This window comes from Akebia trifoliata, chromosome 7 (assembly GCF_017979445.1).
Source record: "Akebia trifoliata isolate Shusen 1 chromosome 7, ASM1797944v1, whole genome shotgun sequence".
NCBI classification, from domain to species: domain Eukaryota; kingdom Viridiplantae; phylum Streptophyta; class Magnoliopsida; order Ranunculales; family Lardizabalaceae; genus Akebia; species Akebia trifoliata.
The window spans coordinates 2,297,946-2,317,076 of record NC_141381.1 but is presented as its reverse complement, the minus strand read 5'-3'; the positions used below and the strand labels follow the sequence as shown (position 1 = coordinate 2,317,076).

At 33.8% G+C, this 19,131-nt stretch overlaps 1 protein-coding gene, 1 long non-coding RNA gene and 1 pseudogene across 4 annotated transcripts; 1 reads left to right on the top strand and 2 right to left on the bottom strand.

The window, feature by feature from the left end:
* Positions 1–843: 843 nt before the first annotated feature.
* On the top strand, positions 844–2,313 carry LOC147397952 (putative bifunctional riboflavin biosynthesis protein RIBA 2, chloroplastic). Of its 3 annotated transcripts, none has more exons than XM_086448975.1 (4): positions 844–1,195; positions 1,345–1,394; positions 1,513–1,702; positions 1,960–2,313. In XM_086448975.1, the coding sequence occupies exons 1-4, from the start codon at positions 1,097–1,099 to the stop codon at positions 2,086–2,088; spliced, it is 468 nt and encodes a 155-aa protein (XP_086305101.1). In that variant the 5' UTR covers positions 844–1,096; the 3' UTR covers positions 2,089–2,313. The 3 variants fall into 3 exon arrangements, 1 of the variants encoding a protein (XP_086305101.1); XR_015180170.1 differs by having other exon boundaries at positions 850–1,195; positions 1,536–1,702; XR_015180169.1 differs by lacking the exon at positions 844–1,195 and having other exon boundaries at positions 1,255–1,394; positions 1,536–1,702.
* An 11,595-nt stretch (positions 2,314–13,908) lies between these two features.
* Positions 13,909–15,325, bottom strand: LOC147397951 (uncharacterized). The gene is made up of 2 exons (XR_015179690.1): positions 15,046–15,325; positions 13,909–14,362 (listed from the first exon to the last, which is right to left on the bottom strand). It is a non-coding gene; the product is annotated as an uncharacterized LOC147397951 (long non-coding RNA).
* Positions 15,326–18,366: 3,041 nt separating this feature from the next.
* LOC147397950 (polyamine oxidase 5-like) overlaps positions 18,367–19,131 on the bottom strand; it is a 48,908-nt pseudogene continuing 48,143 nt past the window's right edge.

The window sequence follows — 19,131 nt, the reverse complement described above, 5'->3', positions numbered from 1 at the left end:
CAGTTGTCAATCTCCAGCAAGTTTTCATTAAGCCCGTTTTATACACCTCAGAAAGCGTTTTAATGCCCAGACCACCTTCTGTTTTGGTTTACAAACTTTATGCCAAGCCACAAGATGATTTTTCCTCATACCCTCAGTGTTTCCCCAAAAAAACTTTGCAAAACACGACTCCAATGAGTCTGAAATAGACTTAGGAATAGGCAAAATTGAAATAAGGTACCTGTTTTTGTGAATTTTTTTTTATAGCACATAAACAAATGAACGTGCAATTAAGAATTCCTAAATCGGGCAGTTTTTAATGTGGGCAATGGTAGAAGGATAAAGTTTTTTTTTTTTTTGGGTGTAATCAGGGCGGGGGTGCAAAGCTATGTGATGCATGTCCTCATCTGTGTTGGCTTTATTTCTCTACGGAAGCTTTGCTTTTATGATTATTCCATTTAAAGAAACAATGAGATTATTTGGTGCCCAGTATTCTTTAGAAATCTGCTTGATAGGGACATTGAGGAATATGTGGTGCTCTATTGAAGCTGTTGGATGAGGTTCACATTCATAAATTCTTGAATTGATAGCTCAAACAGTATTTTCTCGATTCATTCATTCATTTTATGTGGGGTTGCTTGGCTTTTCTTGCGATTAGGGTATTGTTAACTGTATTTTGAAAATGCAAATGTTTCCTAGAGTGAAAGCCTTTATCTGGATTGACTCTATTTATTGATTGATTTTTATCTATGTAATCTTCTTTCCTTAGGTAGCTAACTATTTAATTTCATTATGATCCTTCTTTTAGGCATGTGGACGGGCTTGGGTTTGACATCAACCTCCTTGATCACAAGAGAAACTAGTATAAACTGATCTTCAACTAGTTATTTCTTTTGAGATTGATTTATGTATTGGAATTTTATATTTTTTGGGTACTTTTAATTGTTTCGATTGATTATATATGTGTATGTATGTATGTGTATGGTAAACTTTTCAATGATTAAATAGTGTTGAAGAGAATTCATAAGTTCATAGCTAGCCATATCTCACCATGTTCTTTAAAGAAATGGTTTGCATTATCACCTTGTCTATTTTTTAATCTTTCCCCGTTATTTCAATGTATATTGGTAGTCTATTAGTAAATTTGACCATCTTCACTTCATTTGGAAGGGCTGTAGCATCAGTTGGGACAGATAAGACTCTTCATTTATGGAAGGTCTTTGAACCACTCTACCTCAAGGAAACTAACCATTGAATTTTTTTTTAGCATCCCCAATGTGATTTTGCATGCCTGGATGACTTCTTTGATTTTCTAAGTGATTGGCCAAATCTCCATGCTCACATTATTTGGCTTGTGCATTTCAGGTGGCCGTAAACACTATCAAATCAACAAACATCAAGTGCCTCACTGCACAGTAAGTTGTAACTCCCTCTACTGTCCTATGTACATTGTATGACAACTTAGGTTAAAGATAGTTATAGTGGAATTTAAGGACTTGTTTCTTTTCTTCTTTCTGTTTCATTGTTTTAAAGTAACAATGAGCATATTGAAGCAGCTGGGAGGGGTGTGTTAGTGTACCTATGTGGACACAAGGGAAGGGGCATTGGTCTGGGCCACAAGCTTCATGCATACAACCTGAAGGACGATGGTCGTGACACTGTGGAAGCCAACAAGGAGCTGGGCTTGCCCGTTCATTCACGAGAATATGGCATTGGTGCGCAGGTAACCAATTTTTTTATACTATCCAATCAACCTTATAGCTTAATTTCTATCACGGTTAGATCCCCGTGTTGTTTTCAATATGCTGCTTTTGAATCCTATAGCTGATATTGTTAGGAAACAAGTTCAAAATGTTGGAGGTGATGTAGTCATTTCTGAAAATTAGATTTTTAGCTTAATAGATATCTACCAAAATTGTACCACGGTATTTAACAGATGCTTAGTTTAGATATTTGAATATATGATCTTACTTATTGCAGATATTACGTGATATTGGTGTGTGTACAACGAAGTTGATGACAAACAATCCCACAAAATATGTTGGGCTCAAAGGTTACGATTTGGCAATTGTAGGTCAGGTTCCATTGATAACTCCAATTACAAGGTAGAACAAGAGATATTTGGAGACAAAACACACTTTATGATTCTTAATCCAATGGTCTCTCCTATCTGGTCTCATCAGTGAAAATGGCAGACCAATAGTCGCTTCACGACACATTTGTACCAAAAAATCAGTTGTTCATGTGAACATGCTTGATACCTCTAAGTGAAAGGGTGGTATAAATGTGGGCTTTTTTCACATAGTGTTTCAAATGGCAATTCAATTTCGGATAGTTTTCGAATAGCAAATAAATTTCAGATAGTTTTCGAATTCAATTTGCAATCGGATTCGAATTGAATAATAGCAGATATGACAAATCGAATTCGAATTGGATAATATTAGATATCCGATAATTTATTTGGATGCGAATTCGAATATTGCTTAGTGCTATCCAATCGGATTTGAATTCGAATTCAGACATCACTATTTTTTTTCGGATTTGAATTCGGATATAACACTATCCGTTGACAGCCCTAGAGAGATATACCTAAAGAAAACTACACATGTATGTGTCGGCAACAAGGTAGAAAGGCCACTTTCTAATGATAACTCATAATCCAGGCATCCAAATGAGCTGATTTTATTTATGGATTACTAGGAAATTATAATTTCTCCATTAAAATAATCTCCTTATTTAGACTTGTTTTGAGTGGGTTTTGGACATACTTTCTCCCAAAAGGTATAAATTCCAGATTGATGAATTTTCCCTAAACTGACTTTATAAACAAAATTATTTTATTTTATTTTATTTTATTTTTAGTTGTTTTATGTATGTATATGAACTAATTTTGTTTTTGTATATTGTGAAAAAAAATTTAAAAATAAAATATTTTACGGTTTTGAATGTGAAACTTAAAATAGAAAAAAAATTTTGACGAGCCGAAACTGTCAAATTTATGAAGGATGAGAGAAATTTGACAGCTCTAAGCTGTCAAATCTGGGAATATCAAGAATTTTGACGGTCCTGGACCGTCAAAATTCAGTATCTAAAATTTGTAGGCCTTGGCCAGTCAATTTTTTATGTCAAATTTTCTAGTTTTCACGTAGTGCCACCACCACCATCAATCCTAATGGCTATTAAAAAGAAAACACCTAGAGTGCTCTTTGTGGTTGACCAAATCGATTAATGGAATGCCATTGAAACACTTTCAAGAAGAGTTATTAAAAATTGGATTCATCAAGATTTGAGTCTACATATATTTTAGTGGGTGATAAGGAACACGTGTAGGATTTATCTCATGAAATGAATGCATCAAGATTTGAGGCCAAGTATTTGGGCCCCATTAAGGAGTGCGATTTTGTTGACGGATGCTTCGGTGACCGACTATGACCACAAAATCCTATTGGAGGATTTTGTGCGATTTTTTATTCAACACACTTTTTTATATTTTCTACTAAAGCACTTTATTTATTAACTAATTACACAGACCTCCAAAGAACTAAATTCACCGTGATTTTGTATTGAAATATCAAGATTTTAAGGGAAACACTTTCCTTACAATCAAAGTAAGATTTAATGTATCCTAGGCAGGGGCGGAGCCAGGATTTTCCCGTACTGGGGGTAAACTATGGTTAGTTGTATAGTGAAGATAATGGTTTTAGGGAGAAATTAAGAGGTTTTTAGTTAGAAGTTGAAGAAAATGATATCTAGGTCATTTCCAATTAATATTTGAGAAGTCCTAGTCAAGAGGCAATGTCATCAACAAAAAATTGAAAACCAGAGGGAGTGGGGACAAATGGGGCATGTAATTAGTTGAAAATATAGGTGTGTCTTAAAGTTCTATGGGGACAAATGGGGAATGTAATTCATATTTTCAAATAAAAGTTTAGCCTCACGTTGAGGCTCTCCGTCAAATAGACGGTTGAGATGATATAGGTTTTCAAGAAAAAGGTACCCATAGAAAAAAATAATAATAATAATTTGTATTGGTTCCTAGGTGATCAATATTAATTTTTAGGGAATATTCGTTATTCCTCTTATCTCAATTGTTTGTTTGATGGAGGAGGTGGAATCTAGCATTTTCAAAAATAATAAAATGGAAAATGAAAGTGATGTAATTGTCCATAGGCGGGTTTGTGACTTATAATCCAAGATATTGAATGCATTTTTGGATATGTGGTTCGATTCAAATTATGCAACTAATTAAAAAAGTATTTTGGTGAAGCTTATAAAACATTAATAAGATAGAGATGGGTGGAGCCAGGATTTTCCTGTAGTGGGGGCAAACTATGGTTAGTTGTTTAGTGAATATGAATGGTTTTAAAGAGAAACTAAGAGGGTTTTAGTTAGAAGTTGAAATAATATTTAGGTAATTTCCAATTAATATTTGAGAAGTCCCGATCAAGAGGCAATGTCATCAACAAAATATTGAAGAGGTGAGGGAGTGGGGACAAATGGGGCATGTAATTAGTTGAAAATATAGGGGTGTCTCAAAATTCTATGGGGGCAAAAATTAGAGGGAGGTGAGGTTGTAAGGGAAAATGGGGAGAGAGGTGAGGGAATGGGGACAAATGGGGCATGTAATTAGTTTAAAATATAGGGGTGTCTCAAAGTTCTGTGGGGGAAAAAATTTGAGGGAGGTGAGGGTGTGGGGGCAAATGGGGAGAAAGGTGAGGGAGTGGGGACAAATGGGGCATGTAATTAATTTAAAATATAGGGGTGTCTCAAAGTTCTTTGGGGTCAATTGCCCCCACCAGCTCCCTACTAGCTCCACCCTTGCTCTTATCTCAATTGTTTGTTTGATGGAAGAGTTGGAATCTAGCGCTTTCAAAAATAATAAAAAGAAAAATGAAAGTGATGTAATTGTCCATAGGCGGATTTGTGACTTATAATCCAAGACATTGAATGCATTTTTGGATGTGTGGTGCGATTCGAATTATCCAACTAATTAAAAAAGTCTTCTGGTGAAGCTTTTAAAACATTAATAAGATAGAGACAGGGGTGGAACCAGGATTTTCCTGTAGTGGGGGCAAACTATGATTAGTTGTTTTGTGAAGATGAATGGTTTTAGAGAGAAATTAAGAGGTTTTTAGTTAGAAGTTGAAGAAAATAATATTTAGGTAATTTCCAATTAATATTTGAGAAGTCTCGATCAAGAGGTAATGTCATCAACAAAATATTGAAGAGGTGAGGGAGTGGGGACAAATGGGGCATGTAATTAATTGAAAATATAAGGGTATCTCAAAATTCTGTAGGGGCAAAAATTGGAGGGAGGTGAGGGTGTAAGGGCAAATGGGGATAGTGGTGAGGGAATGGGGACAAATGGGGCATGTAATTAGTTTAAAATATAGGGGTGTCTCAAATTTCTGTGGGGGCAAAAATTTGAGAGAGGTGAGGGTGTGGGGGCAAATGGGGAGAGAGGTGAGGGAGTGAGGACAAATGGGGCATGTAATTAGTTGAAAATATAGGGGTGTCTCAAAGTTCTGAGGGGGCAATTACTCCCACCAGCTCCTTACTAGCTCTGCCCCTGATCCTAGGAGATCCCGAGGACTCCTATTTTCATGATATATTCTCCTCATCAGAAAAATGGTTAGTAATATGTCAAAAGAAGTTATTTCCTGAAAAACACCTCTTACCAAACTGTAATTTTGCATTCGTGCTTTCATTGTTTCTAGTTCCAAATTTATTTCTTTTGCATTTTGTGAAATCCTAAAAAAAAATAAAATAAATAAATAAATAACGGGCAACAAGACCCAAAGTAGGTAGCTTTCTGCAACCCTACAATTCAGCATACCACGAATTATTATTATTATTATTATGTGTTTTTGGATGAAGCTTAGAGGGTTGTGGTTTTGGATTTCTGATGTGGTAATCCATTTTAGCCAAACGACCCTTAGAAAGCATTGTAGAAGACAAAATTCTAAAATAAAAAATAATCATTTTTCACCTTTGAATTTCAATTTTAAGTTTGGGAGTTATGAGGAATTTTGAAACACACGATGATTTTCATAACCTTAGATCAAGCTCAAAACAATTTTATTATAATAATAATAATTATTATTATTATTATGAGTTTTTGGACGAAGCTTAGAGGGCTGTGGTGTTGGACTGCTGATATGGTAATCCATTTTAGCCAAATGACCCTTTGTAAGCATTAAATCTTACTATATTTATAAGGAAAGTGTTTTCCTTAAAATCTTGATATTTCAACACAAAATCACCGTGTATTGAATTCATTGGAGGTCTGTGTAATTAGTTAAAAAATGGAGTGCTTTGGTTGAAAATATAAAAATAGTGTGTTGAATAAAAAGTCGGACAAAATCTATCCTCCAATTAGATTTTGTGGTCATGGTTGATCACCGAAGCGTCCGTCAACAAAATCGCACTCCCAATTGCGCTTAGTTACCCTTGAATACTCCCAACAAAATTGCATGGTTAAAGGCTAAATTGATACTAGAAAGTGGAAGTCGGAGAGATGGCATACTTGGGTATCTCCATGCATGCAGGACAATAACAGAAACAAAAAAACACAAAATATATATATATATATATGAGAAAGATAAATTGTTTACCAAATAGCATAGTTGGGTCGCACAACACCAAACTCGTTGGAGATATGCGTCTCAATAACAACCACGAGATACCAATTATGTAAGCGGCTTGATTCTTATCAAGATATTTTAACTTTAATTTGGGGGTGGGGGTGGGGGGGCTATTGCGCTATGACTTTTAAACCTATTCTTTTGTACAAAAATCTTTGGTCTTAAATGCTCTTGTATTGTTGTGTGGCCTTAACTTGGGTTTGTAGGGTCAAGCCCCCGTTTGCCATAGAGGAAAGACTAAGGTATATTTCAATGACTCACAAATTGAAGATAGTTGCGATCACAAGGGATATCACCTAACTGTTAATAATGTGAACTTGCATAGTTTAAGTTACCTTGCTAAATGAATTATCTTCGTTGTAAATTCTTTTGGGAATTTTGTTCTATGAAACCCAATTACATTCTCAAAATTAATATCTTGCTTGTAAGTAAGGGGCGAAAATATATGAAACATGTGGTTCTACACCATTAGATTTATAAAAATAACAAATTATAATTGTATGTAAAAGAGACATTCATGTGATTGTAAGTAAGAGGGAAAAAATCTATAAAATGTTGTGGTTGTCCACCATTTTATTTTTTAAAACAATGAATTACAATTTTATTTAAAACAGCCATATATCCACGTGGATCCACCCACGTGCACTTTAAATTAATTGTGAAGAAAGTAATTAATAAAAGAATCGTGATAAATTAACTCGTTTTTTATGCACACAATTGACGCAATTTGGTGTGGATAGAAAGGGTAGGGATTTAGAGCAATGCATTGTACCCAGGGGCGGAGCCAAGATTTTCCTTAGTGGGGGCAAACTATGGTTAGTTGTTTAGTGAAGATGAATGGTTCTAGGGAGAAATTAAGAGGTTTTTAGTTAGAAGTTGAAGAAAATGATATCTAGGTCATTTCCAATTAATATTTTAGAAGTCCGAGTCAAGAGGCAATGTCATCAACAAAAAATTGAAAAGGTGAGGGAGTGGAGACAAATGGGGCATGTAATTAGCTGAAAAATATAGGTGTCTTCAAGTTTTGTGGGGACAAATGGGGCATGTTATTCATATTTTCAAATAAAAGTTTAGCCTCACGTTGACGCTCTCCGTCAAACAAACGGTTGAGATGATATAGGTTTGCAAGAAAAATGTACCCCTAAAAAAAAAAAATTGTATTGGTTCTTAGGTGATCAATATTGATATTTAGGGAATATTCATTATTCCTCTTATCCAGGGGCGGAGCCAGAATTTTCCCGTAGTGGGGGCAAACTATGGTTAGTTGTATAGTGAAGATGAATAGTTTTAAGGAGAAATTAAGAGATTTTTAGTTAGAAGTTGAAGAAAATGATATCTAGGTCATTTCCAATTAATATTTGAGAAGTCCTAGTCAAGAGGCAATGTCATCAACAAAAAATTGAAAAGGTGAGGGAGTAGGGACAAGTGGGGCATGTAATTAGTTGAAAATATAGGTGTGTCTTAAAGTTCTATGGGGACAAATGGGGCATGTAATTCATATTTTCAAGTAAAAGTTTAGCCTCAAGTTGAGGCTCTCCATCGAATAGACGATTAAGATGATCTAGGTTTTCAAGAAAAATGTACCCCTAAAAAAAAGAAAAAAAAATTGTATTGATTCCTAAGTGATCAATATTAATTTTTTAGGGACTATTCGTTATTCCTCTTATCTCAATTGTTTGTTTGATGGAGGAGTTGGAATCTAGCGTTTTCAAAAATAATAAAATGAAAAATAAAAGTGATGTAATTGTCCATAGGCGGATTTGTGACTTATAATCCAAGACATTGAATGCAGTTTTGGATGTGTGGTTCAATTTGCATTATCCAACTAATTAAAAAAGTATTATGGTCAAGCTTTTAAAACATTGATAAGATAGAAACAGGGGTGGAGCCAGGATTTTCCTGTAGTGGGGGCAAACTATGGTTAGTTGTTTAGTGAAGATGAATTATTTTAGAGCGAAATTAAGAGGTTTTTAGTTAGAAGTTGAAGAAAATAATATTTAGGTAATTTCCAATTAATATTTGAGAAGTCCCGATCAAGAGGCAATGTCATCAACAAAATATTAAAGAGGTGAGGGAGTGGCGACAAATGGGGCATGTAATTAGTTGAAAATATAGGGGTGTCTCAAAATTCTGTGGGGGCAAAAGTTGAGGGAGGTGAGGTTGTAAGGGCGAATGGGGAGAGAGGTGAGGGAATGGGGACATATGGGGCATGTAATTTGTTTAAAATATAGGAGTGTCTCAAAGTTCTGTGGGGGCAAAAATTTGAGGGAGGTGAGGGTGTGGGGGCAAATGGGGAGAGAGGTGAGGGAGTGGGGACAAATGGGGCATGTAATTAGTTGAAAATATAGGGGTATCTCAAAGTTTTCTGGGGGCAATTGACCCCACCAGCTCCTTACTAGCTCTGCCCCTGCTCTTATCTCAATTGTTTGTTTGATGGAGGAGTTGGAATCTAGCGTTTTCAAAAATAATAAAATGAAAGTGATGTAATTGTCTATAGGCAGATTTGTGACTTATAATCCAAGACATTGAATGCATTTTTGGATGTGTGGTTCGATTCGAATTATCCAACTAATTAAAAAAGTATTCTGGTGAAGCTTATAAAACATTAATAAGATAGAGACAGGGGTGGAACCAGGATTTTACTGTAGTGGGGGCAAAATATGGTTAGTTGTTTAGTGAAGATGACTGGTTTTAAGGAGAAATTAAGAGGTTCTTAGTTAGAAATTGAAGAAAATTATATTTAGGTAATTTCCAATTAATATTTGAGAAGTCCCGATCAAGAGGCAATGTCATCAACAAAATATTGAAGAGGTGAGGGAGTTGGGACAAATGGGGCATGTAATTAGTTGAAAATATAGGGGTGTCTCAAAATTCTGTGGGAGCAAAAATTGGAGGGAGGTGAGAGTGTAAGGGCAAATGGGGAGAGAGGTGAGGGAATGGGGGCAAATGGGGCATGTAATTAGTTTAAAATATAGGGGTGTCTCAAAGTTCTGTGGGAGCAAAAATTTGAGGGAGGTGAGGGTGTTGGGACAAATGGGGAGAGAGGTGAGGGAGTGGGGACAAATGGGGCATGTAATTAGTTGAAAATATAGTGGTGTCTCAAAGTTCTGTGGGGGGCAATTGCCCCCACCAGCTTCTTACTAGCCCCGCCCCTGCTTATGTGTGACATTGTCATTGTAACACATCCTATTATGTGGATTGCTTTCATGACAACTGATTCCTGATTCATATATTTTTTTTTACATTACTCGGTTTGACCGTGAGCACTTGGAAATGGGGTTGAATACAGTTGGAGTTGTTTTTATACCTATACCCTCCATCAACCCCTTACGATTTCACCTGGGTTTTGAGGTTCTCATATAAAGAATTGTTGGCGATATTCTCATACTCGTGGAGACTCGAAGACTATTAAGATCTTCACTTTCAAGAGAGTGCAGGTTGTTCTACTCTTTCTCTAATTCTTGATTTTCATTTTTCTTTGCTCGAAGTTTGTCTTTTTCTTCTTTTTCTCCTCTTTCTGCCGCTGCTGTAATCTATGCTTGATTGGTTAATGGACTCACTATCTCCCTCTAATTTCTTGCATGTTGTTCTTGTATATTAGGTTAAACATTCGCAACATTTCTTCCATTTATCTTTATATATATTTCATTTTTCTACTTTTTAGTGTGCTAATGGAGTTTCAATAATTTTTTGAACTTGATGTTGGCAATATTTGTAGAAATGTTCTTTTTCTAGATTTTATTCAGAAAATTAAAGATGAGGGCATTTGGGTATTTTTCTTTTAATCTACCTAGAAGACAGAGGTCAAGGGAGCATGTCTTAAACATGAAGGTGCAATGGGCTTGGATGTTGAAATCAATGAAGAGGGTATTTTCCTTGTAGGCTGGGGTCAAGGGGGCATGTCAGCAATTTCAAAACATGGGTACTTCTAATATTCCGCAAAATGTGTGCTGCATGTCTAAAATTTCAATTGTTTTTTTAAATTATTCTTATAGTGACGGGCTTGACCGGAGCAAAAAACTTATTTTTAAAAAAACTCATTAACCTGTAGCACGGTCACTCGTGACTGTAGCTATAAGTCCAAACTTTTTTCCCTGCTGTAGCGGCAGTTTTCTTACTTGGCTGGCCGTCGATACAACATATAGCGATGGTACATTTAGCGACAAGAACTGACGGTCAGGCTGGTGGTCGTTGTATCTTTTTTGCTACATTTTTTGCTGGTTATAGTGAGGGTTATGACCGTCGCTATTACTCAATTTTGTGGTAGTGTTAGTTTTCTTGAATACAATACTTTGAATTATGATCGTTTTAAAGTCTGAAATTGTGGATCGACTCTTGTTTGCCAAGATTTCTTTATTAATTTTGCTTTGTTTTATTTTATTGATAATCTGCACTGAATAGTGAGTATGGACCACGCAGGTTCGGTACACAAACTGTACACAACAAAAGTGTTGGCGGGAGAAGACTATCAAAGATACCTTTCGGAGTAAGTAGGCAACTTGAAAATGTCTCAAGTTGTTTCTTTGAGACAAGGGTGGAACCAGGATTTTCCTGTAGTGGGGGAAACTATAGTTAGTTGTATAGTGAAGATGAATGGTTTTAGGGAGAAATTAAGAGGTTTTTAGGTAGAAGTTGAAGAAAATGATATCTAAGTCATTTCCAATTAATATTTGTGAAGTCCAAGTCAAGAGGCAATGTCATCAATAAAAAATTTAAAAGGTGAGGGAGTGGGGACAAAGGGGGCATGTAATTAGTTGAAAATATAGGGGTGTCTTAAAGTTCTATGGGGACAAATGGGACATGTTATTCATATTTTCAAATAAAAGTTTAACCTCATGTAGAGGCTTTCCGTCAAACAGACGATTGAGATGATATAGGTTTTCAAGAAAAATGTACCCTTAGAAAAAAAAAATTGTATTGGTTCCTAAGCGATCAATATTGATTTTTAGGGAATATTCGTTATTCCTCTTATCTCAATTGTTAGTTTGATGGAGGAGTTGGAATCTAGCGTTTTCAAATATAATAAAATGAAAAATGAAAGTGATGTAATTGTCCATAGGCGGATTTGTGACTTATAATCCAAGATATTGAATGCATTTTTGGATGTGTGGTTCGATTCGAATTATCCAACTAATTAAAAAAGTATTCCGATGAAGCTTATAAAACATTAATAAGATAAAGACAGGGGTGGAACCAGGATTTTCCTGTAGTGGAGGCAAACTATGATTAGTTGTTTAGTGAAGATGGCTTGTTTCAAGGAGAAATTAAGGGGTTTTTAGTTAGAAGTTGAAAAAAATAATATTTAGGTAATTTCCAATTAATATTTGAGAAGTCCCGATCAAGAGGCAATGTCATCAACAAAATATTGAAGAGGTGAGGGAGTGGGAACAAATGGGGCATGTAATTAGTTGAAAATATAGGGGTATCTCAAAATTCTGTGGGGGCAAAAATTGGAGGGAGGTGAGGGTGTACGGGCAAATGGGGAGAGAGATGAGGGAATGGGGACAAATGGGGCATGTAATTAGTTTAAAATATAGGGGTGTCTCAAAGTTCTGTGAGGGCAAAAATTTGAGGGAGGTGAGGGTGTGGGGGCAAATGGGGAGAGAGGTGAGGGAATGGGAACAAATGGGGTATGTAATTAGTTGAAAATGTAGGGGTGTCTCAAAGTTCTTTGGGGGCAATTGCCCCCACCAGCTCTTTACTAGCTCCGCCCTGCTTTGAGGGATTAAATCATTGAAACAATGGTTCCACTCCATATCTCAAGGATGTGAGCTTTTTATTATTATTAATTTTTTTTATTATTTTTTTTTTTTAGTAAAAACACTTTCAAATTCTTAAATGCTTGAAAGGATATGCAGAGGCATTACTTCTCATTTTGTACCATTAGTTATTATTGATTCTTAAATGTTTATATTACTATAGTGGAAACTTTGTGAAATATTTCGAAACTAGGACACCTTGGGTCAACCAAAGATTAGTAATTTAAATCTACATCGGTTTCTTATCTCTAGTGTCGGGTTTTACATGGAAATCATGTTGGACAATTTCAGTCTCATATTAAGTTGTGGGGAGTTTTAGACATTCACTTGTTTTTTTTTAATTTTTGTCTTTGGCCTTATTGTCGATTTCTATTCTATTATTTTGTGTCGTTGGATGATTTTCACGGCCTTCACTTGTGTCATTGGATTTTTTCGATCCCTCTTATTGATGAAATCTCTTTAACTACAAATTATAATAATAATAGCAAATTAGTAATACACATTGCCCGATTTTTATGGTTATTATTGTATTGGATTGATAGTTTTTTTGTGGTTTGTCTAAAATGATCTCTGCATTACGATGATAATTGCATAGTGTGCTCATGGTCTGTATTTATCATATAAAAAAGTTTTAGATTCTAATATTTATTTAAAAAAATTATTTTAAAATATCTGACCAATTAGTCACAGATCACATAATATCAATTGAACCATGCCAAAAACAATTTAATTAATAACTCTATTTTCTTACTTTGGATTATGAAGCACCAAATTATACAAGGGAATTAGCTTGTTTTACAATAAGATTAATTTGGTTGGTACCTATAAGAAAAGAAAAGATCAATTTGGTCGAACTTAGGAATGCTAAAACAACCCAAACTATCTAAAACTAGTCAGAAACAACTTAGTTTCGACCAATCTCTAAAAATAAAAAAAAATTGAATGGTAACCCTTAGATTTTTTTTTTTTTAAAAACAAAAACTAAAATTGCCTAAAAAATTAAAATAATGCTTAATTAAATTTACTTTATAATCTATGATAGTCTTATTATAATAGTTTGTAAGAAGAGCCCCACCCATCTCTCTCTCTGTCTCCCAATCCATCATTCAAAATTTCAAACGATGAAGGGGGATATTTTTTTATCAAATCATTTTTTTGTAAAGATTGAGAATCAATTAAGTATTTTTTACTAGAGAGAATTTTCTTTATTAAAGATGAGGCTTTTCTTAAGAGAGCTGCTATTGGCACCTCAACTTATACTTATTACACTCCAATTAGAAAAAAAATAAAATAAGTGAATGGTTTTGAGGTGCCAATAGAAAGAAGATCTCTCGTTTTTCTTACATGAGCCTAATTATAATTGTAATAATTATGAAATAGTTTGAACGAGTTTTATAATGTTGAGATTATAATTGGAGCCAAACCTTTGTAATGTTTGAAAGAATGTCTTTTAATCTTTAATTGGGCTGTGACAAATAATTTAAGGAATTGGATTGTAATAAGTCAACAAAATTAACAATCACCACTAAGTTCATCAATCTCCTTTATTTTTATTATTATTGAAAAAGTTGGACTTTTATTAATCCAACATGAAGGAGAAACACAAGTTACACGAACACATATTTCATCTTTTTCTAGTAAACATCATCACAACCACCACTACCTCCGATGACACATGACACGGACAAGACACATATCTAGGCACAGACATAGACACAGACACAGACTGACACAGAGATGCAAACCTTAGATGAACAGCAAAGCTGAGATATAGATGGAGGAAAAGAGAGGTGGTTGGTTTTACAATGTTTTAACAATTCCTTTGACACGTACATTTGTCAAAGAATGAACCACTTGTACATTTTCCACCAAGGTTACCCTCACGCTTGCAAACTTTGTCACAGTTCAAGAAACAAGGTCCTTTGTAAGTAGCGCTGGGTTTGTCACAAATCTTTCCTTCCGCCTTTTTCATTGTCATCTCTGCCACAAAATGTTATTGAAAGATGCGTAAGTCTATCAATCATTGAGCTATGGTTCCCATCACTAAAACTTTTTGTATTGACACTGGATAAGGTAGTCAGCACATTCAAATGTTTTAAAAAGTGAAGATATCAACAAGAAGGAAATTTTTTTATTATTATATCAGTCTAAAAAAATATCTTATAATTAATAGAAAGCTTATGAAAAAAATATTCAATTTATTCTAGCCATAATTGAGATCAATAACCAAAAAAATAAAAATAAAAAATTCATGTATTATATAACCAACTCCCAAGTCTTAATAAATAAAAAAAACCTTGAAATTAATAAAAGGCTTTAAAAAAAACAGATTAATGTATTCTAGCCATAATTGGGATCAATAACCCAAAAAAATCCATGATTTATATCACCAACTCCAAGTCTCAAAGAAAAAAAAATAATAATTCTTTAAATAGAAAGCTTTAATGGTGATTTCTAGCCATAATTGGGATCAATAACCTCCAAAAATTAAGGATGGCTATGAATGTACTCTATGGGTTGGTGGGACTGTTAGATGGTTCTCTCTAATTAACACATATTAGATTTACTCCCTTATTGAGAGATTTAGAGCACTATGTAGTAACCAAACACATCCTTAAAAGAAATGTTTATGACTATTATATAACAAGGATGGAGAGAAGCACCAGAACCGACAAGGAGGAAGCATATCAAAAGAACAGCAAAGATAGGACTTCTCTTCATGGGCGCCATCTCCAATCCCTATTCTTCTTCGTTTCTTATTTTTGGTTTTCTTTAGATCCAAGTACAATTTATAGAGTGGAAATGAGTTAAACTTAGTAGATCTGTACTCCTCGGGATACACTACAGCACATCTTCATAATCTGAGTTAAGCACGTGGCATACTCAATCGACACACAACCCTCTCCTTATCTCTAAATTACTTACTGAGAGATATCTATGTGAGTGTTGTCAGCACAATAAGTTAAAAAATTTCAATGGTCTCCTGATATTTGTAATCTTGTGAATTTATGGTTATGCACTGTTTGATATCGATGGTTTTGAAGTTGGAGAAACATTCAAGAGAATTTTCAAAAAGGTAAGTGGAAAAACTTAGAAATTTTATGAAGTCAGTGATAAATTAACTCGCTTTTTGAGCACACTAGAACAACGTGTTGTAGGTAGAACCCCCCATGGAGTGTTCTTCACGTGGTCTTTGATATAAGGAACTTGCTTAACAGATTCAGCAAAGTTTCCTTCTCCTATATAAAATCCCAAGTTTTCTATTCATATCTCGAGGAAAATAAAGAATAGAATTTTGAGAAAATCTTGAAAGTGAGACTTAGGGGTAAAATTTTAAGATATTTCTGATCATTGTTAATGGAATCTAACCTCACCATTGGATTCAAAATGATTGAAAAACATACTTTAACCTGTAAGAACGCTCAAATGTTAATCTAAACAGAAAAGTCGCAAAATCTTCGATTACTGAGTCAATCAGGTTAAAATAATGACTTTTTACTAGAGAAATAATTTTTAAAATTCGATCATACCATTAGATTCGTAACAAAAAATTATTGAACATAAACTACTTACTTGTCATTTTTGGAGACCAGAAAGTCGAATTATCGTCAAAAATAGAAACGACGTCAATTTTAAGATCATGTCGGACCAAAAATGTAAATTTTTGTTAGAGATAAAATTTTTAGAAATTAACCATACAATTAAATCATGAATGAAAAATTAGACGAAATAGAGTATTCATTCGTCATTTTTAGAGTCCGGACGGTCAAGTTATCATCGATCGAAACAATAAGCGAAATACCGATTTCAAAGTGCTAACTACCTTACCCAGTGTCAATACAAAAAGCTTTTGCAATGGGACCCATAACTCAATGATTGATTGACTTACGCATCTTTAAATAACATTATGAAGTTTCACATGCAAAAATATTACATTTATTACCTTAAAAAAAAATTTTGAATTAATTATTTCATACATGTATATATGAATGCTTGTTAATTTATTTAATTTTTGGTGGCTGAGATGACAATGAGAAAGGTGGAAGGAAAGATTTGTGACAAACCCAGCGCTACTTTCAAAGGACTTTGTTTCAATAATAACGTTAAGTGCAACAAAGTTTGCAAGGGTGAGGGTAACCTTGGTGGAAACTGGAAAATGTACAGTAGGTTCATTCTTCGACAAGTGTACATGTCAAAGGAATTGTTAAAACATTGTAAAACCAACCACCTCTCTTTTCTTCCATCTATATCTCAGCTTTGTTGTCCATCTAAGTCTTGCATCTCTGTGTCAGTCTGTGTCTGTGTCTAGATATGTGTCTTGTCCGTGTCATGTGTGATCGGAGGTAGTGGTGGTTGTGGTGATGTTTGCTAGAAAAAGATGAAATATGTGTTGCTGTAACTTGTGTTTCTCCTTCATGTTGGATTAATAAAAGTCCAACTTTTTCAATAATAATAAGAATAAAGGAGATTGATAAACTTAGTGGTGATTGTTAATTTTGTTGACTTATTACAATCCGATTCCTTAAATTATTTGTCACAGTCCAATTAAAGATTAAAAGACATTCTTTCAAATGTTACAAAGGTTTGGCTCCCATTATAATCTCAACATTATAAAACTCGTTCAAACTATTTCATAGTTATTTACAATTATGATTAGACTCATATAAGAAAAATGAGAGCTTCTTTCTATTGGCACTCCAAAACCATTCACTTATTTTCTTTTTTTCTAATTGGAATGTAATAAGTAAAAGTTGAGGTAGCAATAGCAGCTCTCTTAAGAAAAGCCTCATCTTTCATAAAGAAAATTATCTTTAGTAAGAAATACTTAATTGATTCTCAGTCTTTTAAAAATTGATTTGATAAAAAATATCCCCCTCCATCATTTGAAATTTTGAATGATGGATTGGGAGACAAGAGAGAGATGGGTGGGGCTCTTCTTACAAGCTATTATAATAAGACTGTCACAGATTATTAAGTAAATTTAATTATACATTATTTTAAGTTTTTAGGCAATTTTAGTTTTTAAACCAAAAAAAAAACTTAGGTTACTACTCAATTTTTCTTATTTTTAGAGATTGGTCATGTTTCTTACTAGTTTTAGATAGTTTGGGATGTTTTAGCATTCCTGATTTTGACCAAATTGACCTCTTATTTTTATAAGTACCAACCAAATTAATCTTATTGTAAACTAAGCTAATTCCCTCGTACAATTTGTTGCTTCATATTCCATAGTTAGAAAATAGAGGTATTAATTAAACTGATTTTGGCATCGTCCAATTGATATTATGTGATCTATGACTAATTGGTCACATATTTTTAATTAATTTTTTCTTTTAATGAAAATTAGAAACCAAAACTATTGTATATGATAAATACAAATTAAGAGCACACTACACAATTACCGTCGTAAAGCAGAGATCATTTTAGACAAACCACAAAAAACTATATCATTTTAGACAAACCACAAAAAACTATCAATCAAATTGAATAATAACCAGAAAAATCAGGCAATGTGTATTACTAATTTACTATTATTATTATAATGTGTAGTTAAAGAGATTTCATCAATAAGAGGGATCGAAAAAATCCAATGACACAAGTAAAGGTCACGAAAACCATCCAAGGACAAAAAATAATAGAACAGAAATCGACAACAAAGTCAAATACAAAAAGAAAAGAACAATAAGCAAATAAACATCTAAAACTCCTCACAACTTAATATGAGGATGAAACTGTCCAACATGATTTTCATGTAAAACCCGACACTAGAGACAAGAAACCAATGTAGATTTAAATTAATAATCTTGCGTTGCTCTAGGTGTCCTAGTTTCGAAACATTCCACAAAGTTTCCACGGCACTAATATAAACACTTAAAAATCAATAATAACTGATGGCATATAATGAGAAGTAATGCCTCTACATATCCTTTTAAGCATTCAAGAATGTGAAAGTATTTTTACTCAAAATGAAAGCAACAACAAGCTCACATCCTTGAGATTTGGAGTGGAACCATTGTTTCAATGATTTCATCCCTCAAAGAAACAACTTCAGACATTTTCAAGTTGCCTACTTGTTCCAAAAGGTATCTTCGACAGTCTTCTCTAGCCAACACTCCCGTTGTGTACGCTCCATGCAATGAACCAGCGTGATCCATACTTACTGTTCGGTGCAGATTATAAATAAAAATAAAACAAAACAAAATAAATAAAAACCTTGTCAGGCAAGGGTCGATCCACAATTTCGACCTTAAAACTGATCACAGCTCAAAGTATTGTATTCAAGAAAACTAAAATTAAACTAATCTAAGATGAACAAGAGTAGGAATCACAATGTAAAGAATTAGATCAGTCAAATCCACCAAAACAAGTCTTCTTATTAATTTATTTATTTACTCTCGATCCAATCATCAAAGCTATTAGATTGGAAGATGAAATATGTTAATCCGAATATTTATCCTAAATTTTGTGATGATATTTAATAAAACGAAATTAAAAGATTAAATATTAAATCTCTAACAAAGCATAGTTTAACTTGAACTTATCTAAAATTAAACTATCAAAATCATGAGAATAAATATTATATCTACTGATCACTACTTAATAAATTGGTATCACAATAGAGAATTGAAGCATGATTAGAAATAAATAAAGTCCTATTAGTTTGAGCTTCACGAGCTAGTTTTTTTTTTTTTTTACTTATAAGCCAAAAAAAACTATATAAATGATGTTCGTTTGGATTTTTTTTATTC